Here is a 15583-nt window from a genome sequence, read left to right on the forward strand (position 1 = left end):
GGTCACAAGGCAGATGAGGCCCGTTCAAAGCTGACTCATATCAAAGGGCCTCTGGGTCTTTGTAGTGCAGTGTCTGCAACAGGTGGCATTTTGAGCTCAAAACTGTTTATAACTTTGAACGGTGGCTGTGGAACGAACCTCCCCTCAACCCAGCAGGTATGAGGTGGACAGATCAGGACAGAGGGGTAACGCAGACAGAGGGAGTAGATGAAAGTTAGTGTCCATGAGGACGCTTCAGTCAAAAGCTGAGGTAAAGGTTTCAAAGGACGGACATAACAACTGGATAAAAATGATCATTTCTTTTGGCAGCCCATCTGCATACCTCAACATGGTCTCTTTCTTCTTGCTGGAGGAAGAGGAATAAGTAAATAAACACTGCAGAAGGACCGGCAAGGTGAGTTCAGTGTTTAGGCTACTATTTGTTTTATGGACATGCATCTTAGTGCCCTGTGGATGGATGCTCTGTCATGTACTATGTCCCTTTTTCACATTAGATAATGTCCAAGTCTGTCCAGTTTTGTTTGGTATTTTTGTTGTAGCAAATAATTTATTCAGAGTTTGAATTTGTTTTTGTTATTTTTGTATGGTAATATAATGCAGTTCTAATGATTCAATGGTAATTTCTTGAAGAGTAAGCCCCCTAAGTGTACAATAATCACAAAAGTCAAATTGCTCATTAGAAAGTAGAATCATGAACGTTGACAGAAACAATCATCAGTATTATAATTGACCTTTAGACTACAGCATTTCAGATCAGGTAATAGGTGTCCAGAGCATGCTGTAAAGGGTGTTTTGCCCATAAAATTGGAATATTATTCATATCATTATTGGATGTAATGAAAATATAACCTGACTGTCCTTCACGCTCTCTGCAGGCCATGTGGGATCCCTTGTCAGACTGCAGTCCCCTCATCAGCGCAGCAGCCTCAGGTAAGCTCCGTCTGGTCCGCCTGCTGCTGGAAGGTGGAGCTCAGGTTAATGGGCGCAACCCCAGAGGTGAGACGGCTCTGCTGGCTGCCTGCAAGGCCCTGAGAGGGGAGCCTGCTGGGCCCGACACAGTCAAACTCCTCACATACCTGCTGCAGAACAAGGTCAGCCTGCATCGACTGATATTTCCCATTTCAGAATGCGAGCTTAAATGCTTCTTCTACATATACAGGTCTAAATGAAGGCTCAACGGTGTATTGATTTAGGTGCATTTATAATGCATAGTAAATCTGCTGCTGCAGCAACCGAGGTATATTTTTAATGCATAGTAAACAGGTTCCTCGTGTAACCACTTCTGCTTGTGTCCTCAATTCACCTGCTGAACGGCTCGTTCACAATGTGATACAGTAGAAAACAGCACACTGGACTCTGAGGCAAGATAATTAATGATTATACTGTATGGGGGACTGTGCATTAGAGACTAACTGACTAACTAAAGTGTCCTCTCACTCAAACCCAAAGCATTAGATTAGATTTTATGATCATTTGTAAATTACATGCAATTCTAATATAGTCTGGTGTCCTTGCAAACAAAGATGAGTTTGCTGACAGACTGTTAGTTCACACCAAGCATTTGCTAAAGCTACTTATGATACACACATCTTGAATTGTCATCTTATATCTATGAGATTATTGATAATATAATGATAAAACAAGTTCACATCTTTCTTTTCCTTTTTACCTTTCAGGCAGATCCAAACGCCCAGGACCGTGGCGGCCGCACTGCTCTGATGTATGTCTGCATGAAGCGAGCGGGAGCTCAGGTGGCAGCCACTCTGCTGTCTGCAGGGGCCGACCCCAGTATGGAGGACTACTCCGGAGCCTCGGCTCTGGTGTACGCCATCAACGCACAGCACCAACCGACACTGGAGGTAAAGTCAGAGACAGGAAAGGATAATCAAAGACAAATTGGGACAAATGAGGCGGGAGAGCAGAACAACTACAGTAAACCATCTAAATATTTGATGTTTATAATCACATAAAGATGGTGGAGGAAGAGGGAGCACATATACTGCAATGTAAAAATACTTCTCCTCAGTAAAGTGATGTAACATTATAAATAAAAATGATGAATAAAATCGAACTGTAATGTAAAAGATATTTCATTGTCAAGTGGCTTGTGATTGCTTCAGGTGCTGATGGATGCCTGTCGGGCCAGGGGTCGTGACATCATCATCATCGCCACGGAGATGGGTGTGAACGGGGGTCCAGTGACCAGACGTTACCTGAATGTCCCTCCGTCTCCCAACACCTCTCCGGTGTCCTGCATGTCCCCGTCTGACATCGTCCTCAAGACGGGCTCTCCCAACTCAGTTGAGGGGGAAAACGTCTTCAACTTCCGAGGAGCCAGTGAGTGACACCGATGCTTTTGAGTGACAGACAGAGAGAAGAGCTGTTGATTTACAAGGTAGAAAGACAGGAAAATCTTATTTTTGCTGAGCTGCAGTGTTGCCACCTCTCGCTCTGCTGCTCAGTGATGCACACATTCACACCAAGACACTTTGACACCACTGTCAGGTGCAGTACAACATAGCTCACTTTAGACCACACCCAGCCTCTGTGGTGGTGAGAGACGACAAGACAGGCTGGGAAACAGGCCAAAACATGCAGGACAACAAGATGGTTACCAAAATAAAACAATCACACCACAGGGTTCATTTCGTTCATTATGTTTGCTGAAGTCAGCAGCTAATTTTCAGTCCCTTTTTCCAAGCAAATATCATGACAAAGTCCTTACAGTGCAGAAAGAAATGGACATACCGGTATACACAAATGGGGGACATCAGTTTACTGAGCAAGAAGTGTGTTGTGTGATAAGAAAAAAAAAGCCTCTGAAAAGCTGCTTCATGGCCTTCCTCTCCAAATTGAAGCATGGACTTTTAATATTAAAGGGATAGTTCAACATCTTGGTAAATTGGCCCATTACCATAATCCCTATAGTCATAGTAGGTTCGTTACCTTTAATTGTCGGTGCAAGCTGTTTTTAGAGCCGCAAGCTGCTCTATGTTACGGAGGCTCATGGGATTTCTCAGTTTCCCTCATCAAACTCATCAATCCAACAACTCCAAAACGCTCTCATGGACAAGTTGTGACCTGCACATTCACCACACTGAGATAATAACAGAACGTTAAGAGACAGAGTTGTTTTAGAGGTAAATTCATGCAAAACCGCTGATGCACGTTCCCGTCGGAGCAGTTTTTTGGCAAGCAGTCTCTGCATTTGCCTCGAAACAACTCTTCTCTGTCTCGTAACGTTCCGTTATTATCTGATAGCGTGGTGAATGTGCAGGTCACAACTTGTCCACGAGAGCGTTTTTGGATTGATGAGTTTGATGAGGGAAACCAAGAAATCCCATTAGCCTCTGTAGCGTAGCTCTAAGCAGCTCGCGGCTCTGCTACGCCGTTCTAAGAATAGCTTGCACCGACAATTAAAGGTAACGAACCTACTGCTAAGACTACAGGGATTATGGCAATGGGCCAATTTGCCAAAAATGTTGAACTATCCCTTTAAGGAACAGTCAGTAAATCCACTTCCTCCAGCAATCTTCTCATTTTCATCTCATGTTAAAAGCTTGTTTTGAAACAATACTTTATATTAACATCAGATCTGTCTGTGCTGTAGCCTATAGGCTATGTGGAGAGACAGCTTCTCCATCTCATTGTTAAGATCAGTACCATCAACAGCAGAGTTGAAGTGTCTGTATGCAGACACTGTGCTCTTCTCTGATACAGCAGAGCAGTGTTAAATAAAGGCAAGTCTAGACAGATGAGAACAAATGCCTGCTGGCTGAAATCATTAGGTGAGCGCTCATTCCTCTGGACAGAAAATGAAAATGTGTTGCCAGGGTGAGCTGATGCTAACTATTGGTGCATTACAGCAAAGAAGCTACATTTCCTGCCACAGGAACTGACACTTATCTCACCACAGAAACTAAAAAAGAGTACCCGCATTTAAAGTTGGTGAAAGCTCGAGGGAGTGATACACATGATGAGGATGGAGTTAAGGACCGGAGTAATTTGGTTATACGAGGTGAAATTCCACATGGAAAATCCCACTTGAGTAAAAGTGGAACGTGAGAGGTAAATGATGATTAATGCATTACTGTGTATGACATCATTAGATGATTAATACTGATGCGTCAGTGTTGCTCAAGTTTTAACAACTTTACAAACTTTCCCAAGAATGTGATGATGACACATGTCTGAATATACCGGTATGAAGACAACACATTTTGGTAAACATTTTATATATAGATTGTTTTAGTTAACTTGCATAATTAAGAATTAACTAAATAGCATACACGGTAGGCGTATATGTCCCTAATCTGTTTTACCATACGCAGATTCATCTTATTTTTAATATACATCTCTAAATCACATTTCATATATTTTCTAAATGTGCATCTTCATAATATCTGTCATACACTGTGACTTACATGACTTTTAATCACTTTATAAGGTGAATAGATTTAGAGAATTACTCACTTTGAGGACATGAATGTGTTTCCAGCCATTCTAGCTTTATAGGGCTGTGGGAATGGACACAGGCTGGATGATCAAAAACCTACTAATCCTCTGACTTTGCCTCCAGCTCCACGAGTTGGATACAATTTGAGATGGCCCAATATCCTGGTTTGTGGCCTATACAGAACTACTAGTATTAGCTACATGTTGTTTACCGCCGAATGTGTTACTTGTTTATTGTTTTTCGATGTTCTCTGCACATTAAAACCTGCTTAGAGGATGTAATTCAGGCAGGACAGATACACTGAAGTCAACAGAGGAGGGACTTCTCCTCCAGGACAGGCAATAATAGGGGATAAGGCTTTTCCTCATCTATTTTCCAAAGTGTGATTTACCCTCACAAACTGTGTCCATCAGGTCAGAGGGGAAGCAGCAGCAGCAGCAGCAGCAGCAGCAGCGGTGGTGGCAGCAGTCGACATCCGTCCTGTGAGCTGAGTCCACTGAGCCAGTGTAACACTCCTTCTCCCAGACAGAGGGTGTTATCTGAACCGTGGCTGGCCATTCACAACCTGGCCTGTCTGAACAGAGCTTACGAGGAGGGCAAGAGGGAGAGGAGCCTGCAGGAGGAGCGAGAAGGAGAGGATTTAACAGGGGAGGGAGGGGAGAGTGGAGATGAGGAAGGAGAGGATGAGAATGTGGATGAGGAGTCACCTTTGCATCAGTCTGGGATGGAAGAAAGGAGGGATAACAGACATGGAGGAGGGAATTACAACCGTGGGGATTTCCTCCCGAGGGTCTCCCGCTCCGTCTTGTCCCTCACAGAGATGAAGAGTTCGGCCTCCAGCAGCGCGGCCCCAAAGACGTGTCTGAAGCCTGGAGGGTCGACGCTGGACAAGAAGACCCAAACAAGCTCTGTGGATAAGCTTCCTGCCTGTCCATCAGCTCACTCCCAGCTCCGTAGGAACACCCTCCCCTCCGTCATGGTGGTCCCGCCTCTGCTTCACCTCCCTCCTTTGGTCGACCAATCGCATTCTCACCTACAGATACCAGCAGCACAGGTGTCCCTCTTCAAAAGCAGGAGCATGGTGTTTCTGCCTCACCCGCCCACCTCTGCACCATCATCATCATCATCATCATCATCATCCAGAGCATCTGCAAGGCCAGGCCTGCTCCCCCCGCTGCCCCTCTCCCTCTCCGTCAGCTCGCTGGTCGCCCCCCCAGCCTCCTGCTGCAGCCAGCGGAGCAGGGGGTCACTGCGTCGACACTCAGTGCAGCTTGGACAGATCAGAGGAGGAGGAGGAGGAGGAGGAGGGGGGCAGAGCAACCATTCGGGGTTTTGAGATTTACCTCATCCCCCTGAAATAAAATTATTTGACATGAGAAAGAATAAAGTTTAAACTAAAATGATGAAGCAACAGATAGATGTAAGGACAGAGGGGGAGTTGTTAATTTCATCTAGCATCTTATCGAATCCTCAACCCGTCCCCACGCTTGGCTTGTTTTCTAGCAGGAGTGCACACGAAGCACGGTAAAATTAAAATAGATTAAAAGCAGTGAGAAAGCAACACATCTGTTAATGTGATTCAGCTTCACTTAAGAGTTTCTGATAACGAGCTCCAGAGTGAACTTCAAAAGACACCGGGATCATTAGTGGATATATAACAACTACCTGATCGTTTTGAGGACTCGACCAATAGAGGATTAGTTCAAAAAGCCTGAAGGGAAAGAATAATGTCAAAACCTAACGTGTATTTGCTGGTTTTCTATATTTCTGTCATGGTAAAGTGAAAATTTGAGGGGTTTAAACATGTTTTAATGTACAAAACACATAGGAAAAGATGTTAACTGGCATCTCTGAGCTCGTGATTGCTGTTTTTCATTAATTATTTATGATCAAACTAAACAGTAAATCAACCTAATATAGAAATAATTCATTGGAGCACTAATTACAGACAGATTTCACCTTTAACAGTATTTTTGGGGGCTTTTTGCCTTTGATTGATAGGACAGGTTAGAGAGACAGGAAATGGGGAATGACATGCAGCAAAGAGCCACGGGGGGAATCAAACCAGGGCTGCAGCAGTGAGGACTAATAGCCTCTGTATATTACCCAGTGAGCTTTACATTTGAATGTTAATTTCAGTAGTGAACTGACTCCAAATGTCATGTTTATACAAGGATTTTGTTTGTAATGCAACACTGTCACAGCAAAAATCTGATGAATGTATTCATTAATACAAAATAATGCATTTGTAAATTCAGTAAATTTAGTAAACTAAACTTTTTGGCACCTTTGCTCACAGCTTTTATATGTCTGTCCATAAACTTAACGTTGTTTTTGGATTGGTATTTTCTCGATGTCTGAAATGGTAAAGTTCGTACGAAATATTTCAGTAAAAACAACCAATAATGTCTTCTCTGACTTCTTAATAATTTGGGCTCTCAAATTTGTTTTGTTTTGTAGAGGGTAGAGGGTCAATTTTGCGGAGACAAACCTGTAAATCTACAGAAAATAAAATCTTCTGTTCATGGCAAAAGGAGTGAAGTCATTTTATTTGTTTTTAATATGTATCTACAACAAGGGGGACACAGGCAAAAACGACTGACAACTTGATGAAAATTAAAACAAAACCAAAAAAATGAAAATAAAGAAAAAAAAAAACATTTATTATCAATGCAGTTTTCCCACCTTTTTTCCAATAAGCAACATTTTTTTTTATCTAAAGAAACTTTACAATATAAAGAAACATACGAAGAAGGAACCTCTTATTTTACTACACGAGACATTTAGGATCTGAAACTACCCTAACATGAGATACAAAGCAACTCCCCAAGGACAGACTGCCTCATATTCAATACTGCTTTGTCATCAAGAGGAAAAATGAGGAACTGAACAGAAAAATCTTTACTCCCACTCCCAAAAAATTCCTCTTAACCCTCCCTACCCCTGAATGTTACAGTATTATACATCAGCACAATAGAAATACAGAAATGATCAACGTTGTGACGGCTTTACTTACAGGACAGAAAGATAGAGAGAAGTTTGACTGCATTTTATACAACAGTATTTCAAAGTACAGGGGAGGAGACGCCTGTTCCCGCACTCTCTCTCTCTCTCTCTCTCTACCTCGTCTTAGCAACAAATCTGTCCATTATTTTTATTCTTTTTTCCCCCCTCTTTTGCTTTTCTCAAACATTTCTCCCACCCCATTTTTAAATAGATAAAAAAAATCCTTCATAGTAAAGTCTGTTCTCTGGTCCCTGGTGTGTTGGATTGAGAGCCAGTGTCCTGTGTGCCCTGCTTTCTGTTTTCAGTTGTGTTGAGAAGGTAAAAGCTGAAATGCAGTGCATCGGAGGCAGACAAAGAAGGGACGAGTTTTATTATGAAAAACTGACCTCTTTTGCTCTGTTCTTGCAAATTTCTCTGTTAAAAATGGCAACAAAAAATAAAATAAAATAAGGAAAAAAAAACAACAACAACACCTTGCCACCTCAAACCAACAGTTTCCAAGAACAGAGGCAGAGGACGGAGGCTTTTGGACAAGAATCAATTCAAAGAGTTTTCAAGGAAATGTGTGTGTGACAGTGAGTTATCTAAAGGCGTTCACACACACTCGACTACAAAATCTTCCTCCCTCGTCCTCTTTACGAACCCTTGACGCTACAGCTCTGATGCACAGTAAAGCCCCACGTTTTGTCTATGATGAGGTGAAATAGCATAATAGTCTATAGCAGCTCCAGTTTCTGTTTCTCATCATTCATATTATTTCTGAGTAAAAGACACACCATCTCTGAACAAATACACAGTTGCCCGAATCAGTACGTTTCTGATCAACTGTGAAGTTGTGATCTGAAATATCAAAACATGTCAATGATATCAAAATGCATTTTACAGTATTTACAAAAAAAATTAAATCAAAAAGATGGAGAGTTGTACAAAAAAAAAAAAAAAAAAGAAAAGAATCAGAGAGGGGTGGTGGTGTGTGTGACTGGGTGTGTTGATGCTGGCCCGCTGGAGAGGTGAGAAAAGGGGGGAAAAGGACGGAGGTCTTTTTTCAAGATGAGCAAAGGGAGGGAGGCCACTCGCTTCAGTCGCTTCCTTGTCCTGCCTTTCTCCAACATAAAAACACCAGAGGATCCGATCGGCAGAGAGCCACAAGTCCTTTTTTTTTTTTTTTACCGTAATGAGGGAGCACCGCGTGGATGAGAGCAAAAATGTCCGCAAGCTCGACGACTGACCGGTGTGTGAAAGCAAATTTCCATAAAAGCAACGACATAACATCACAGTGTGTTGAGGACTCATCAGCAAAACAAAAACAATACGAGTGTTCACTACAGGTCAGCAGAGAGACGATAAAACGCAGCCTACGCACACGCTGGAGCTGAGCCGTGACCAAAGTGGGCAGCATTAGTGGAAGCAGCATGAGAGGTGGTGGTGGTGGTGGTGGTGGTGGGGGTCAACATGGTCGACACAAAGTGATTAATATCAGCACCTTCAGGGCTCGGATAGAGGGGTCTAAATGATGTCAGACGGAGATAAAGACGCACTGCTGAGTGGATCTGCATATTTACAGAGTTGCTACTAGTTCTGCAGTTAACAAAACCAAAGAAATACAGGGATAACATTAAAAAAAAAGGTAACAATGATTCATAAGACAAATTAAAAGTACATAAATAAATAGAGCTGTGCATTTCACTGCATGGAAGCTACTAAAACAGGAGCCGCTTCTTCTTCTGGTGAGTTATTGAGCAACAAAGTTTTAAGAAAAAGTTGTTTAGATCTTTTAAAAGGAAGTAGCCAAACCTCTGAGAAAGACAAAAAAAAAGGCCAATCAGTACCATGATAGATAAAATCTTACCTGCAGGGGGCAGTGTGCTCACATGGAGCCATATGTTACACAGCCAACAAGGTCTGACCTGTGTGGACATATATACTGTCTTCATCATAATAATGTGCCCTTAGAAACAACAGAAATTAGAACCTAATCTTAAAATGATCATACCAATATCATTAATAACAATAATACAATAATAAAAATAGCAATGATACAATACATACACAAAAAATGAAAAGAAAAAAAAAATTCACTGATCATCACAACACCTCTGTTAAAAATGTACAGACAGAGAGAAAAACAATGTGTGGGGAGAAGGTCCGATCCTCCACTGAATCCGTCGGGAACAGCAACAAAAGAAAAAAAAAAGAAAGAAAAAAAAGAAAATGACGATAAAAATTTCAAAAATCCAAAGTGGTGGTTGAGAAGCTTCCAGGCAGCTGCTAAGAGAGACCCAATCCTGCGTCCTCAGGGGGAGGGCTGTGTTATCCAGTCTCCTCTCTCTCTCTCTCTCTCTCTCTCCCTCCTTCTCTCTGTTTGTCCTCCTTCCCTCTCTCATTGTCTAGACCCTGACAGGAAGCCGGGGAGGCCGGGGCCGGAGTCAGAGAGCAGGCTCTTCCTGTGGCTCTGTGACTGCTTCCTGTTCAGACCGCCAGCCATCTTGCATGCTCCAGGAGGGCCCGTCTTAATTAGAGTCCCAGCATGCTCAAGGGCCGTCCCGGAAGGCTGTGTGGCCGAGTGAGAGGAGGGGTTTTTTTTGGGGCAAAATGGGAGGGAGATAGCGGATCCCATGTTTGGTGGGGGGGGGGGCAGAGGGGTTAGGGGGCAGAGGGCGTGTGTGTGTCATGTGTGTGAGGAGGAGGGGAGGCGGTCCAATCCGAGGTGATGTAAGGATTGAATTGAAGAAAAAAAAAAAAATCAGGTGCAGGGGTACAAAAAATAAGGAGGGGGGGGGAGGGTTGGGAGAATAAACAAAAATACAAAAAAAAGGAAAAAATAAAATCACACACTCATCGTCATGTTGGGTGAATACTGTAAAGAGAGAGAGGGAAGGGGGAGGAGGGCACAGATGAGTGGATATGTCACTGACAACATTTAAACACCAGAGGGAGCTCAAACCCAGCCCTGCAAAGCTAGAGGAAGCACACTGAGGTTTCAGCCTTTCTCTAATACACCTGACACAAGTGATCAATACAGCAATAATTCAGATGACAGGGGTGGGTATCGAGCCTTTGTGCTTTTTTTTTTTGGTACAGACTCAGTTCTTCAGTCAATATACTGTTAAAAAAGAGTTGCAAAGCCAGATTCATAATGTTGTTTACTTCTTTTGGTGCAATATTTACAGATTGTGCTCAGTTTTTTTTTTTAAATAGGTAACAAATTCACTAGAGTTGGTATTATTATGGAAACATTTCAAACGATACCAAAGCCCCCGCTGCTGATCGGTTGAATCAGGGGTATTAGTGCTCGACTATTATTCTAGCCTGTGCAGCCCGTGGCTCTGCAGGCCGAGGGTAAGAGACCATCACAATTTTGTTTTTTGTTTTTACAAAATATAAAGGAACAGTACCCCCCTCCACCTGTCACGTTCCTCACAGAAAAAGACTCTCTATAATGTCACATTAGCATTAGCACATTTACTTTTTAAATGTGTTTGAAACATAAAAACTCTCAAATCAGACAAGGCATTATTACTGACATGTGTGTCGGCTATCATCACGTCACTGATGCAGAGGGTATAGAATGATTTCTAAGTGATTAGTAAGCGGCTCCAATGCAAGCAGAACATCAAATTTTATTAACAGCCCTGTTTTGTTTTGTTTTGAAAACCATTTTGGACAATGAACACGCTGTTGTGAGCGTAACAAGTTTTGTATGTTAAATTGATTGTGCTGTGTCCCAGGTAATAAGAGTGTAAAGACCGTGTTTAAGCACTGAAACTGCATGTCGGTCTGCTGAGCCCTTTGCAACAGAGACCTGACCTGCTAATCACACTAAGTTGATGTAAAAAAATCTGTTCCCAGTTGGGTTCTGTTGTGTTGTGTTGTGTTGCCATGGTTCTCCTGTGTTTTTTTGCATCACTATGTGTTGCACCTGGGCAGATGTGAGTAGACCTGCAATCAGCTCTAATCATGTAGTACGTCGTAATTCTCATAGTAATAAAATGTGTTTGTTGATGCATGATGCAGAAAGTAAAGTGTTGAAGTGTGAGACGGCTGCTCTCCCTTTGACTGCGGTTACTTGTTGATCATGCTGCTGATAAGATTGTTGTATTCCCTCTCTACTTGGGTCTGATGGGACTGTATGTTTTGGTTTGTTCTGTTTGGACTCTGCTCCGATTTGTAAATCTACTTTGTTTTTGTAGGTCATGAAAGAGTAAGTGAAGAATTAGGTGCAATGTCTTGGTAAAATCCTCCACTTCAAATAGCTTTTTGACTTTTGCACTGTGAGACCGGTCAGGACTACTTCCTGCTCGAACCAATGTTGCTAAAAAAAACTAAAAAAAAAAGAGAGGGACCAGACACAAATGATCAATACTGACGGATCAGGTGAACCCTCTGCTTGCATTCTTCCACTGGTGTATGTCAGGATATGTCAGGATAACTGTTAAGGGTCGTGAGATGTCATTCACTCGCTCCTACTTACACTTTCGCTTTGGAATGGGTTCAAGAAGTTCCCGCCCATTTCGCCGTCATCTCTCGGCGTTCCAGGAGGGTTGTTCATGCCCCCCATGTTATTGGGAGAGCTCTGCGGGCGGAGATGGTAAAAAAAAAAAACAAGTTAAGGTGTGGAAAAGTCAAGATTCTGAATAAATGGTTTAATCTATAAGAACACTCAGCGACCAAGCAGAAAAAATAAATAAAAGTTTAGAGAAAATCAGATTTTTTTTTTCTCACCTTTGGCAACCCGTCCATATCCCCAGACCCTGAGGAAGCGAAGGAGAGAAATTTGTTCAATTGTTTCTGAGGTAAATAAAGTCTTGTTTCATTTGTAAACTCATCAGGAAAGCGAGAGACCCGTAAAACCACGGTGTGTGTAAAACCAACCTAGTGATCCGTTCATGTGGTGTGGCTCCATGGCTCCCATAGCTCCCATCGGCCCATCAGGCCCAGGTCCCATTGGGAACTGGGAAAAGGATGTAGAACAATGTGTAAATGACCAACATCTTTTCAGCTGAGGGTGAAGCAACGATTATTGAACATATTCTTCTTGGTTCATTTCCACTTCAGCGTAGCAGTATAATGTTCCTCTAATGCTGAGTTGTACTGGTGCCCAGTGATGAGGTTATAAACCCTATTTGAGCTGGATTATTTTTGTGGGCAAGGTTGTGTAATTTTAATCATTACACTAACAATCCATTATTTTAACTCAGTCAATATGCAGCATTTGAATCTGTTACAAACCTGCAAACTTAAAACCATTAAACACCACTAAGGAGCTTTTTTGGTTGTTGCTGAAAAACTAAATTAACTTGAATCATATGTGAGACTCACGTTGGGTCTGTTGCCTCCTGGTCCAATAGGATTCATCATTGTGTAGATGTTTTCACTGGAGTTGGTTGAATCTATAAAAAAAAAAGAGAGAAAAACTTTATTAATATGACATTAGGGAGACATACGTGAAGAATGAAGTGTGAGATCATTCTGCTGATGGTGATTGGTGGAAGAGGGGACACATTCATGCTTGTTAAGTGAGGAGGAAAAAAATGGGAGTGATGTGTGTTTTGAAGTCAAGTTGTTAGTGCTGGGGACATAGTTAGGTGACGCACCACCTGGGCTGGGCATGATGGGAGTTCCGGGTGGACCTCCTCCGCCTGGAGGACCCTGGGGAGCAACCAATGATAGAGGTTAAAATGGCACTCGTCTTCATCACAATAAAAGCATAATTTCATCCTGGAAAGCTGCGCTGGCTTGTGAGAGATGTTTAACTCACCACATAGTTTCCTGGAGATGAGGAGGAGTACGCTATCTGCAGGGGGAGAGAGGAAACAGATAATTAGATCTGAGGGTCAGACGATGCCAAATGTGGGGAGAAAAGATAAGAGGATCATTTTACAATCTAATAAAACCAACACAACAGTCCTGCAGTAAATATCACTTCTGAGAAGCTTGTAAATGTTCAGACTCTGTCAGGAAAGTTTAGTTTTTAACACAGTTGGAAGTTTATTCAGGCACTGTTGGTACTTTTGTCTGGAGACTGTCCTAGAAAACGTAAAACCACAGACACAACTCTCCAAAAACTGACTGATGGACCCTATTACTATATTAGTGCAACCTCCAAAATCAGAACTCATCACTCACTGAGTTAGCATTAGGTCCTGGCCAAGGCCCTCTTCCTCCGGGACCCCTGAAGAAACAACAGAGACGGAACAGAATAATTAATGGAGGAGAGAAAATGATTAACAGGGAAAAATGAAAATGGTGTGAAGAGACGTGAAACACGAATGACCCCCTTAGTAAAAGGGATTTCACTTGCTCCAAGAAGTCTTATGGTGTTTCTACTTACATGTTCATTCCTGGCATCGGACCACCCATGGAGTTGGGAGGAGGCCTCATGCCTCCGTACTGCTGCAAGAAAAGACAATAAAAAACAAAGTCAGGACAAAACAACAGAAGTTACTTTGGTTTTCCTCGACTGGGGTCTTTGCTTTCTTTGATTCTGGTGATTCTAGCTTCAGGACTTTGGCTTTTGTGCCACATTTCCTGGTGATATAAGACATACATTACTGGACTGACAGCGGCTGCAACACTTACAAACAAACAAATAATCCATCAAACAGCAAACAAGCCAGCCCTGCCCCCGAGTACTGAACCTTTAAGAGCTGCGATATACCCTTCATAGCAATATATCAATGTGTTTAATGTGATGGCAGTTTAGTGACATTAACAAAATCAATATCGTATCATCACCATGTTGGCTGATACTTTTACCTTATCAGATTTATATTTGCGTTGTCTAATTGACATTCAATAATAAACTGTGTGTCTCATGCAGGGTTCATCCTACCTGTGGACCCATGGCCATTCCTCTGGGAGGGTTCATTCTCATTGGTCCGCCCATGTTAGGATGTCCTGTAGAGACACATGTAGAAGTCACACACCTGACTGCGACACAACTCACATTCACATGCTCATGTACCGTCACATATGGCTCGCCTCTATAAATCAGGAATTAAGACATGTCACAGACAATACTCCATCCTAATCCCATTAGTCGGACCCCTCTGGTCCCTGAAGCTGTAATCTGCAGCTAAAATCACCACGGAGATTTTCCTGAGCCAGGCACACCCAACCGTCCAGTCCACACAGGACAAGAACATTTTTTAACAATCTGTACCAAGTCTGGTGCTTCCTTCATTTGTTTATTAACCGATTAGTCAAACAGATAGTAGTGGATTTCAGTAATTAAAAATTCTCTCAAAGCAATTTGTCAAACAAAAATGCCAAATATTTGCAGGCTCCAGTTTTTTTTTCCCATAAAAGACTTGCAGCTTCTTGCAACATCTATCCCAGTTGTACCTTGCGGTCTTGTTGGGTCCAAACTGTTTGGCAGGAGAGGCTGAGATCCAGGGATTCCCCCAGGAGGCTGAGGAAAGACCAGACATGGAAAACTGATTACCATACTGGCACATTCTTGGCAACACAGAAACTCTGTGAGTGGTTGAAATCAAACATGGGAGTGAGTGAGAAATGTCAAAATCCCCGTTCCAAGTATACCTGATTTGGCATTCGGAGCGCGGGGCGTGGTCCACCTGGATACCGCGGTGACATAAAAGGCTGAAAAAGAGAAATGGTGGATGGAGGAAGAAGAAAAGGAGGGAAACGGCGGGGGGAGGTTGGAGAGTGGTGGAATGTGGAGAAAAGAGGGACAGAGAGAAAACGACATTTTCATTATTAATAAATCCAGGAGCACTCAGACAGGGGTGTGTGTGTGTGTGTGTGTGTGTGTGTGGGTGGGGTAGCACCGAGGACACGCAGATGGACACGGTGTGGTGGGAGGATGGAGGATGACACCGAACAGTTGCAAACTCATCACTTCAGCTCGAAAACATCCAAAATACACCTGAGCGAGAAGCTATGTTTTGTGATTTTTTAGCAGTGTTTCCCCAAAAACACAACAATGTACACTCAAAGCAAAGATTTGTACATGTGCAGGTCAGCAGCGCGCGTGTGTGTGTGTGTGTAAAGACCGTGCTCACACAGGTCCCTGCCTGCTGTCACTGTAGTGTAAGCTGATTCTGCTTGTGGTCTGCCTGGCGTAGTGAGAGGCACCTCGGGCCAACAACACCGTTCAGA

General features: G+C 42.8%; 2 protein-coding genes across 4 annotated transcripts in view; one reads left to right on the plus strand and one right to left on the minus strand.

The window, feature by feature from the left end:
* Positions 1-878: 878 nt before the first annotated feature.
* Positions 879-5792, plus strand: LOC311005960 (uncharacterized protein; the record flags this gene model as incomplete). The annotated part of the gene is made up of 4 exons (XM_083998561.1): positions 879-1091; positions 1677-1859; positions 2121-2337; positions 4870-5792. The coding sequence occupies 4 exons, from the start codon at positions 879-881 to the stop codon at positions 5790-5792; spliced, it is 1536 nt and encodes a 511-aa protein (XP_083854687.1).
* Positions 5793-9344: 3552 nt separating this feature from the next.
* Positions 9345-15583, minus strand: part of LOC311005631 (single-stranded DNA-binding protein 3) — a 36821-nt gene continuing 30582 nt past the window's right edge. Inside the window, exons 7-18 of one of the 3 annotated variants that reach the window (XM_083998116.1) lie at positions 15005-15064; positions 14807-14873; positions 14295-14359; positions 13794-13855; positions 13589-13634; positions 13221-13256; positions 13057-13111; positions 12782-12852; positions 12335-12413; positions 12185-12213; positions 11934-12035; positions 9345-10013 (exon numbers count right to left, since the gene is read on the minus strand). In XM_083998116.1, coding sequence (XP_083854242.1) covers positions 9843-10013; positions 11934-12035; positions 12185-12213; positions 12335-12413; positions 12782-12852; positions 13057-13111; positions 13221-13256; positions 13589-13634; positions 13794-13855; positions 14295-14359; positions 14807-14873; positions 15005-15064 — 843 coding nt within the window. In that variant the 3' untranslated portion in view covers positions 9345-9842. Of the gene's footprint in view, positions 10014-10100; positions 10320-11933; positions 12036-12184; positions 12214-12334; positions 12414-12781; positions 12853-13056; positions 13112-13220; positions 13257-13588; positions 13635-13793; positions 13856-14294; positions 14360-14806; positions 14874-15004; positions 15065-15583 lie in introns of those variants that run through there. The other 2 variants (XM_083998115.1, XM_083998114.1) reach the window with 2 other exon arrangements.

Source organism: Trachurus trachurus, assembly GCF_905171665.1.
Source record: "Trachurus trachurus genome assembly, chromosome: 22".
Classification (NCBI taxonomy): Eukaryota; Metazoa; Chordata; class Actinopteri; order Carangiformes; family Carangidae; genus Trachurus; species Trachurus trachurus.